Raw genomic sequence first — 11,161 nt, 5'->3', positions numbered from 1 at the left:
AAAATCAAAATTTACCATAAAATAACATACAAATTAATTTCTAAGAATTAAATGCAAAGTTATATTTATCATAGTGTATAAAAATATGAATTTTTATTTATTAAAGTAAATTTGTGATGAACTTCAATATACCATTCAGCAATCATTATACATTATATAATTAATAATTTATTTTACATTAACATTTTATCTACTGTGGATATTATTTACAATTTACAAATTTACAAACCAGTTTGTTTGTTTTCTAAATTTTGAAACCACGGCAACCAATTTCATTTTTAAATATAAAAGAATTAAAATATCAATCAAATTTTAATATATCTTAATTATATACGTTTTTCAACACCTCGTATCAATCGCAGTATTAGCAAAAGAAATTAGCCACTACCGATTTAGCAAATTCTCATTCAAATAACTACAGATTATAACTGCCATCATTTAATAAAATGGCATACATAATTTTCAATCAATATATTTTTATTATTAAAACATTTTAAACTCTAATTGTTAAACTAGTATTTTGAGTCATTATTTCCATATCTTCTCGAGTGGGACAAAAAATGCAAGTTTTTTCACATTGAAATGAGTCCCAATTCGAATCTAAGTCCCAGACCAAGTCCAAGTTCAATGCACAACAATTACAATACCAGTTTGTTTTGTTTTGTTACGTCGTCATGTCCTGTCATATACTGCATAACAAATAGATACACAGAGCAAAAAGTCAAAGTTTCAAAGTAAGATCGGGTGGTGGAGTAATTTCCGAGTGTTTCGGAACGTTATTACTCGAATCACCAATGCCATCGATCTGCCTAAAGCTACCCGGCCAAAACGCTTCAACTTCACTATCCGCCATACACACCGGTATCCCTAGATAGCTTTGGTCAAACCTTGCTCCACCTCTCATAGCTTCAACTCCTTGAAGCAACGAGCCATGTGTCTCGATTCCCAAATTCTGAAACGTCGATCCATGAAGTGGCAATGATGCAAGGCTCGCGTATCTCTCAGATAACATCCCCATCCTCATGGCTCTTTTTGCCATCGTTCTCTCTCGTTTGTGTGCATTTTGATGCCCTCCTAACGCTTGTGAGCTGTAGAACTTGCGCCTACAGTAATTGCACGAGAAAACACGTGGTGGGGTGTTTGTGGGCCCCGTTTCTGTGCCAGGTGTCGGCATGTCGTTGAAGCCGAGGGTTAGGTCGAGTGTTACGGGTGAACATGTTGGGGAGATTTCGAATTCTTCTTCAGATTCGAATATGTTATTTGGAGGTTCCATGTACTCCTGAAAAGGAAAATTAGATATATATACTGTGTTTGTTATAACATGATTTACAACTCATCTATAATCAGTAAATGGAAATATGCAACAATACACAAAACAACATTAAGAATAACCTTATTATTCCATATTTAAAGTCTTGGTATTCATCTTTTGTTAACGGATGGAAGACATCAAACGCAGTCTTTTCTTTACATTTTACCGATGGAAAACATCAGACAAGTTTAATAATAATGTTCCTTTTCAAAGCAAAAAAGCTACCTTGATCTATAGAATAAGTTCTTTTACAACTAAAACACCTTTGATAAAAATTTTATTTTTTCCACCGAAAAAAAAAAAAGTAACACCGGATAGATTAAATACGACGTGATTTTCTCAAATCTGTGCGACATCTCAAAGAATTATAGATTTCTTGACATCTAGGGTACTTGCTTATGCGATTTAGACATATGATAAGCTACATTGTACTTGATTACAAGATCGGAACTTACGAAAAGCCACAGTTTCTATGTTTAAGCAAAAAAACAAGAATCCATCGAATGATTGAAACCACTTTTTCCTTGTCGATTTGAAACATAATTTATCAAAAACGGAAAGGAGACAACTCATTTACAAATCCTCATTGAAGGCTTCCATCAAACGTTTACAGATCCATTATTTCTGACATGCTTGTCTTTGAAATTGTGACTTATGTCATAATTGGGAAACTCTCAAATCTCAATCTTTTCTAAAACTAAGCACTGTAAATCAAGAGAAAACTCATACAAAACAAATCGTAAAGCACGAATACAAGAAATCCGAAGTTAATTTACAAGCAAGACATCGGGTTATCGAGAAGGATCAGAAAAGGGGTTGAATACCTGAAGTAGCTTCAGTAGTCTTCGCAACTTCTTCGAGTAGATTATGATTATTAGATTGAAAAAGAGGTGTGGGTATTTTGTAGGTTTTGCCAAATATAGTGAGAAGAAGAGGGGCATACGGAATATAAAAGTTGAAGGTATTATTATTGAGATAAGATTATATCAGACAGAGAAAGAGAGAGGTAGAGGTCTGATGTCAGGGAAGTGAAAGAAAAAGAGCAGCAACTATTATCAAAAGGCGAGAATGATTGATGGACTTCTAAAGGTTTAATGCTATTCTTTTAGTATTCCAGGTGAAAAGCATGTTAATCCCCAAATGTTCCATTTCATAACTTTTATTATATAAACTTAGCAATTTCGTTTAAAACCCCCCTTTTAGTAATGTATTGAAATTGTCAATGTAAATTTTTTTTAAACAGTTAATATGTAAGACTTTTGTCGGTCGGAATATTTTATTCATACGTATAAAATAAAATCTAGAAATTGTCTGTTGTAATTTACAAAAAGGTCATTGTTTAATTTATTTTATAGAAATAGTACATATGTTTAAAAAATTACATAAATAATACCTACCATACAAAAAGTTTGCAGATTGTCCTCACAGTCCCGCAATATATTGTCATGTTTCGACCCTACTGTTTTTTGGTATCATGCTTTCGGCACATGACTTCTTGTATATTTGCATGTTTGCTCCCTACACGCGTGCGTGAAACCTCGCTTTTGTCCCCCGTGAACCTAGGATAGGCCAATTTTTAGTTATTATTATTAGAAATTTAAATTAGTAACCATTATATATATATATATATATATATATATATATATATATATATATATATATATATATATATATATATATATAACAAATGAGAAATAAATTTTATATATTATATTTTTGAATGAAAGGATTTGCAAGAACAAGGTTTGAGAACTCAAACATTGATTTAACTTAATATTAATGTTTGCTTGTAATAAAGATCAAGTCAAGTTTGGTAAATTAGTCTTATCTCGGAATAGAGATATTCAACAAAGTGCTCAAATATGGAAAACAAATAAGTATGAACAATTGTAAAGTAATTTAAGAACAAAATGAATGTAAGAGATGATGATTGACTGAATGATTCTTGATTAGAATGAAAAAGGTGCATGCTTGTCTATTTAATACAAAAAAGACACCTCGTTAAAAACCTAAGGGACTAAATGACAAAAAATGATAAAGTGTGTATAGACTAAGAGACTTCTGAAGATCAATAGATTGACACGGCCGTTATCATTGATCTTGTCTCTTGTACTATACTAGAAAACAATAAGAACAATACAAAATATTATTTGCAGCAATAAATGCATTATAGACACAAAAAGTTTCCTAACTAACACTATATCTCATACTGGTCTTCACTTCGGAACAATCTTCACTTTAGAATACTTGTTACCTCGGAAGTCTTCATCTCAGATTGCATAAGGATCACTTCTTCATGTTCTAACAATCTCCTCCTAAGTGACCTTAGCAATCTTTTGACTTGTCACTTGGATTCATCAAACACAAACAAAGAACCACTCTGGAGACAGCTTTAGACCTCTATGTACCATTAGAGATGCTCAATAAATCTCTTATTGATGTGTTCGAAAGAATCACTATTGGTGGCATTTAAGATGAACTTCTAAAGAATCTTGGTCAGAACGAGGTGTTTGTCAAAAACTCATAAGTATTCTATTTTATTAGCCTTTTTCTTGAGATAGACATAACCAAGTTCTGGTTCTTCAATAGGACCTTCTGCTAAGATTTAAGCTTCAGGAAGCTCAATGTTGATTTTTGTAACATCCGGAATCTCAGGTATATTATTCATGTGTTTAATGTTAAGGTTTATTGAGTGACTCGACGAGTTGTGATTCCAACTCGTCGAGTAGAGTCGAGTTGACCGCGTGGGATTAATGAATGGACTCGACAAGTCAGAGAGACGACTCGCCGAGTTGGTGCTGGGCAAAGAAACCCTAATTTCCCAGGGTTGGGGCCTATATAAGAGAACTTATGCCCTCATTTCTGCCTCCCTAGCTGCCTAACCTTCCTGTGTAAAACCCTAAACGTGTGTAGTGAGCTATGAGAGTCTTAGAAGCTAAACTTGGAGTAAACTAGTGCATCTCTTAAGGAGAAGAGGAGATTATTCAACAAGGAAGCAAGAGAAACGGTTGGATCTGGTGTATCTTCATGCAAGGGCTTTAGTGGGAGGTAAAAGCTTGCACCTTTCTCATTTATTTGCCTAGATCTCATTGTTATGGAAGATTAGGGTTTCTTCCACCTTTTGATGGGACTTCGAGCATATAGAGTTATCTTGGGGTTTAAACGTCATATATGGACCTTATGAGGTCCCTAGAGTCCAAAGGTCCCAACTTTATTCAGCCACATGAGGGTTATTGTGCCTAACACCTTGTGAGAGCATGTTTTGGTATGTTGGAGCAAAATTACCATGCATGAACGTAAAGATCGAAGCTTTACGTGAAAATTGAGTCTTGAGATGCTAGATCTAGTGTTTGGAGTGGTAGATCTTCTTAGAATAATCTGAATGAGGAATCAGTTTGAATGGACTCGCCGAGTCGATGAGCCGACTCGACGAGTCGGTGAGGGTTTGTCCCGATTGTCACACCCCCATACTGGAACGACAGAAATGTCTGGGGATGGAGAACGTCATGCGCAGTATCACAACAATTGCACCATAGTAATCAAAGTAAACACGACCATTACAATATAATATGAATATTTACATCTTGTTTGATACAAAGTTTATATACATCAAAAGTATAATAAGTAAAAGACGTGTCTCCATAAGCTCCATCTTCTCAAAAGCTGGCACGCGTACCTGTCTACTGTTGTCTTGAGAATACAAGCGATTTAAAAAACGTATTAGCATAAAGCTGGTGAGTTCATGAGCATGTTTTTGTAATGAAACCTAGCCACTGAATTTGTATAAAAGGTTGTTTGTTATTGTATGTAAAGTGTGATTCGTTTTAAAAACCCTACCTACCACCAGTATGTAAGGTACGTTCTGCTTTGAAAACTCTGGTTACTACTGGTATGAAAAGTATTGAAGTTTAACTGAGAAAATCCCTTATTTTCCATTATATGTGTGTTGTTGCTTTTAATGATTCTGAAACTGTGAGGCATAAGTATTATCCATACCTATATGATTAAAGCAATTGTTCACGAGTAGTGTATTATTACATAAACGTGTCATTACTATTGGCGAGTTTTATGACCATACTAAACTTGATATGACATGAATTGGATGCCAATATCTTTTATGACTTTGTCACCCGTAGACCTGCCGGTCCGACTATAGCTAGCAGCAAGGTGCAGGATAGTCAATCCCGTATAGATCTACACACAAAAGCCACGCTCTCCCTTCAGGAGACTCTGGTTCATAAGGGTAGTCCTCCACTTAGTTAATGTTGTAAGCGCCCAAGGACTTGTCTCCCAACTAGGTTAACGACTTTACAAGTAATAATATGAAATGCGTAATGTTGTACTGGAATTCGATGTATGTCTTGTAGAGTAAAAATAATTATGCTTAAATACTTGTTAGTTATTGTACTTCTACAGTGTTGTATGTCATAAACTAAATCTGTCATAGTTTATAAGATTGACCATGTAAGTAGTTTGTCTCAGTAAAACTGGTAAAAAATTCTCCAAACTATACCTATTATAGTTTGACTGAGAGGTTATGTTCGTGCTATATTCTGGAAACTATGATATTTTGATTTGAAAACGACCCTTATGCTCCACATGTTACAAAAGGGATAAAGTATCTAAGTGATTTATGAAAATCCATTGATTTGTGTCATATTGAAAGCATTTATGTTTTAATTCACAAAAATCCTTTGTGTTTGGCTTGTATCCCCTCTAAAAATGTTTAAAAACAATGGTAGGGGTATGAACTCACTGTTTGACGTGGGATTCGAATGTAAGGTCGATATGGATGCTGAGTGTCAACTGAAGTCTCGAACACAAATGAATCCTATTTAACATATAATATCATATATGTATTAGATTAGGGTATTTCACGACTAGACATGATAGGAAACCACTCTAAGGACCTGGTAACACTTGAAATAAGTATTAAAACCATATGTGATCGAATGAGGGGGTGTACGGCCACCCTAAGGGTGTGTACAGCCATAGGTGTACAGCCCATGAGTGTACGGTCGTACACTCATGAAGAGATGTGTTTTTGAGGTGTTTCCAAGGTCCTAACTAGCATCCAAGAAGTGTTCTAGGTCCCACTCTTAGTTGTAATGCAAGTTTGAGGCCAATTAAGATAATCCAAGAGGGTTTACGGCCCTAGGAGGTGTGTACGGCCGTACAAGGGGTGTACGGCCGTACAACCTTCATGTTCATGCTAAATTTGTCGACTTTAAGGTGAAACAAGGCTAGGATCGAAGGTTTAGCATGTCAATTTATATGATAGGGGCCAAACTCTCACTTTGGAGGGCCTTTAAGGTGTGTACGACCAACCTTCTGAAGGTGTGCGGTCGTACTCCTTCAAAGGATGAAGAACAATGTTGAAACATGAAGAATCATGAGGTCTTTCAAGTATAACAAGCTAAAGGATGAATTACTTACGTTTTTTGAAGCCTTTGGAGGGTTCTTGGTTGAAGAATATAGAGAGAGAAAGTAGTGGTGTGTAACCAAGGGAAGAAAGGAATAAAGGAAGGGGGTCTTGTCATATATATAGGGGTGGGTGACCCACCACCCCGAGTGTGCAGCCATGGGGGGTTGTACAGCCGTACACTCCTCATAAAGGGGTGTATGCCCCCGAAATGCTACTTTCCGACTTTGATAACTCATTCCTAATCTCAACCTTGGTTGTACTCAAGCTTAGAACATTTAAACGAACCCTTAAATAGTGCTAAAAGTTGACAAAAACGAGTTTAACATTGATTAATTGAATAGTTATACAAGATAAAAGTTCCGGGTTGTCACATCATCCTCCGTTAGAGGGAATTTCGTCCCGAAATTCGAACATAGAATATAAATCAGGGACTCAGAAAAATCTGTGGATACTTCTGTTTCATTGAATCTTCGCGCTCCCAAGTGAATTCAGGTCCCTGCCTGGCATTCCAGCGAACATTCACTAATGGTATGCAACTTTGTTTTGTTCATTTGATCTCCCGATCCATGATTTCAACCAGTTCTTCCACGAAGTTAAGGTTCTTGTGGATTTCGATCTCGTCGATAGGGATCAATAGGGTCTCGTCGGATAAACACTTTTTAATATTCGACATGTGGAAGAGGGGATGAATGTTTCTAAGCTCTTGGGGTAAACGAAGTTTGTATGTTACGGGACTGATCCTATAAAGGATCTTGAATGGTCCTATGTACCTTGGATTTAGCTTTCCACGCTTTCCAAAGCGTATCATGCCTTCCCATGGTGAGACTTTCAACAGAACATGGTCTTCGACCTGGAACTCCAAGGGTTTTCGTCTCTTGTCGACGTAGCTCTTTTGTCTATCTCTTGAAGCCTTTAGTTGTTCTCGAATTTGCACGATCTTTTCTCTAGTTTCACGGATGATTTATGGATTGGTGAGATTGTTGTCAGGGACTTGTCCCTTGGCTAGCTACGTATCGCCCACTCAACCCAGCATAGAGGGGATATGCACTTACGGCCATAAAGGGCTTCAAAAGGCGCCGCCTTGATACTGATATGATAATTGTTGTTGTAGGAGAACTCAACCATGGACAAATGGGTGTCCCATGACATACCGAAGTCTATGAAACATGCTCTCAACATGTCTTCCAATGTTTGAATGGTCCTCTCACTCTAACCATTTGTCTGAAGATGGTAAGCTATGCTCATATCCAACTTAGTTCCAAGAGCTTTTTGCAATGACTGCCAAAATCTCGAGGTAAATATTCTATCTCGATTGGAGATAATGGACACCATCATGCCATGCAGTCGGACTATTTCTTGGATATAAATTCGCATGAGCCTTTCCATTTGAAAGTTTCCTTGATTGGAAGGAAGTAGGCGGATTTGGTTAATCGATCGATAATTACCCATATAGTATTGAACTCACTCGGAGATTTGGGTAATTTAGTGATAAAATCCATAGTAATCCTCTCCCACTTCCACTCAGGTATTTCTAGATGTTGGAGCAGACCTGAGGAGTTCTTATATTCAACCTTCACCTTGGCGCAAGTCAGGAACTTGCCCATGAAGGTAGCGATCTCTGCTTTCATGTTTGGCCGCCAATATGACTTCTTGATATCGAGGTACATCTTATCCGAACCTGGATGAACGGAGTATCTGGTCTTGTGAGCCTCGTTCATGACAACTTCTCTGTAACCGCCGAACTTTAAGGTCCAGATCTGATTCATGAAATAATAGATTTCGTCTCCCTTAATCTCTAAGTTTTTCTCCATTCGTCTCAAAGATTCATCTGAATTGTTTTCTGGCTATAAGGCTTCCAGATGAGCCTCTCTGATTTGTGCGGATAAGTGGGAGTGGATGGTCATGGTTAGTGCTTTCATACTGTGACCTGCATATTCTTTACGGTTGAGGGCATCTGCTGCCACATTGGCCTTGCTGGGATGGTAGCGTATTTCGCACTCGTAATCACTGAGTAGCTCTACACATCGTCGTTGTCTCATGTTCAACTCTTTCTGATCGAAGATATGTTGTAGGCTCTTGTGATCGGTAAAGACGGTGCACTTTGTTCCGTAGAGATAATGTCTCCATATCTTCAATGAAAAGACCAATGCTCCCAACCCCAGGTCGTGAGTTGTATAATTGACTTCGTGTGCTTTCAGCTACCTTGAAGTATAAGCAATAACCTTACCTCGCTGCATGATCACACAACCTAGGCCCTGATTAGATGCATCATAGTAGACAACGAAGTCGTCCGTCCCTTCGGGCAGAGACATGATAGGTGTGCTGCATAGGGCTTGCTATAATGTTCGGAACGCAGTATCTTGCTTTTCACTACAACAAAATGGCACACCTTTCTGAGTCAGAGTGGTTAAGGGTTTGGCAATCTTGGAGAAATCCTGGATAAACCTGCGATAATAGCCAGCGAGGCCCAAGAATTGGCGGATTTCCATGGGCGTCTTCAGTGCTGACCAATTTTCTATCGCTTTGATCTTGGAAGGGTCCACATGTATGCCTTCCTCGCTTACCACGTGACCTAAGAAAGTTACTTTTCAAATCCCGAATTCGCACTTGGAGAATTTCGCATATAGCTTTTCCGCCCTTAGAGTTTCCAGCACTAATCTTAAGTGCTGTCTGTGATCTTCCTCTCTTTTGGAATAGACAAGTATATCATCAATGAACACAATTACGAACTTGTCCAGGAAATGATGGCACAACCGATTCATCAGGTCCATGAATACCGTCGGTGCGTTGGTTAGACCAAAGGGCATTACTACAAATTCGTAGTGACCATATCGAGTCCGAAATACTGTCGTGGGAACATCACCCTCATGGACTCATAGCTGATGGTACCCTGATCTTAGGTCTATTTTTGAGAAGTATCTGGCTCCTTGAAGTTGGTAGAAAAGGTCGTCGATTCAGGGAAGAGGATAGTAGTTTTTGACGGTGATCTTGTTCAGTTCGCGATAGTCAATGCCCATCCGAAAAGATCCATCCTTCTTTTTCACAAATAAGACCGGGGCTCCCCAGGGTGAGGAACTCGTTCTGATGAATCCCTTGTTAAGGAGCTCGTTGAGCTGGCTGGATAACTCTTGCATTTCTGTTGGTGCTAGACAGTAAGGGGATTTAGCTACAGGGGTAGCTCCGGGATTAGATCGATGCGAAATTCGACTTGGCGCTTGGGAGGGATTCCCAGGATCTCTTCGGGAAAGACATTAAGAAAGTTGCAGACTTCGGGGATGCTCTCGAGGTTTTTAACTTCCTGTTTCACATTAATGACATGAGCTAGGAATGCGCAACATTCCTTTCGCATAAATTTTTGGGCTTTGATGCATGAGATGATACGGAGGTTCAAGCTGAGTTTATCACCATAGATCATGAGGGCTTCACTAGAGGGAAGATTGAGACGGGTAGCTTTTTCATAGCAAAGAATATCAACACGATTGGGGCTCAACCAATCCATGCCAATGATAACATCGAAGCTTTTTATGGAAACTGGCGTAAGATTGATTGGAAAGGAATGGTCATTTAGAGTAAGGGTACAACCTATGAACACGTCGTTAGTGCTCTCTTTCTTTCTGTTAGCCATCTCAACGGTAAATGTTTCGGTTAAAGTTTGGGGTTTATGTTTGAGAAGATGCTTGAATGTATGACTAACAAAACTTCTCTCCACCCCATAATCGAAAAGAATGCATGCAGAAGAGTTGTCAAGGAGGAACATACCTGTAACAACAATAGGGTCAACAACTGCCTCCTCCTAGTCCATTGCTAGTACTCTCCCAGTATCACCAGCGGTTGTCGCCTTGGGTAAATTTCTATTGTAGTGCCCGACCTCACCACAGCCATAACAGGCTTGACCAACACTTGCCCCAGAAACTTGATTGTTTGGTTGGACTGGTGTCTTGCAACGTCGATCTGTGTGCCCCTTCTTGCCACAACTGTTGTACAACATTTCACGGCATGGGTTGGGATTGTGATGATAGTTACACTTGTCGCACCGAGAAAGGGTACCGGTATATCTGCTGGTAGGTGATTGAGTTGCAGGAGCAGCGGCAGTAGTAGTAGCAACATGGACGGCCGATGTTTGTTGTTTCTTTGTGGGCTCCTTTGAAGACTGTCACTTTCGCTGCTTCCATAATTTTCTATTCCCACCACTTGCCTTTGGTGGTTTGTGAGCGGCTGATACTTCATCAAGATCAACCCCGTGATCTATAAAGGTATGCGTTAGGCACTTAGCGCTGTCAAAAGTGGTAGGCCTAGAAGCCAAGACGTTTCCTTGAGTTCAGGGCATCAATCCCCAGATGTATCTTTCTATCTTTTTGCTTTCCGGGGTGGCCATTCCTGGACAAAGAAGAGCCAGATCACATAATCTAGTTGTGTATGCAGTA

The 11,161-nt window shown here is 38.6% G+C and overlaps 1 protein-coding gene across 1 annotated transcript; it reads right to left on the bottom strand.

The window, feature by feature from the left end:
• Window positions 1-552: 552 nt before the first annotated feature.
• On the bottom strand, window positions 553-2,387 carry LOC145037518 (zinc finger protein 4-like). Its single transcript, XM_078986204.1, has 2 exons — window positions 2,137-2,387; window positions 553-1,279 (listed from the first exon to the last, which is right to left on the bottom strand). Exons 1-2 carry the CDS (start codon window positions 2,251-2,253, stop codon window positions 722-724), a joined length of 675 nt encoding a protein of 224 aa, XP_078842330.1. The 5' UTR covers window positions 2,254-2,387; the 3' UTR covers window positions 553-721.
• Window positions 2,388-11,161: the final 8,774 nt, after the last annotated feature.

The sequence above is a fragment of the Lactuca saligna genome, chromosome 3 (assembly GCF_052625555.1).
Source record: "Lactuca saligna cultivar CGN05327 chromosome 3, ASM5262555v1, whole genome shotgun sequence".
In the NCBI taxonomy this organism is placed as follows: Eukaryota; Viridiplantae; Streptophyta; class Magnoliopsida; order Asterales; family Asteraceae; genus Lactuca; species Lactuca saligna.
Note: the sequence above shows the minus strand (reverse complement) of the source record. Positions and strands in the feature narration are given on the sequence as shown.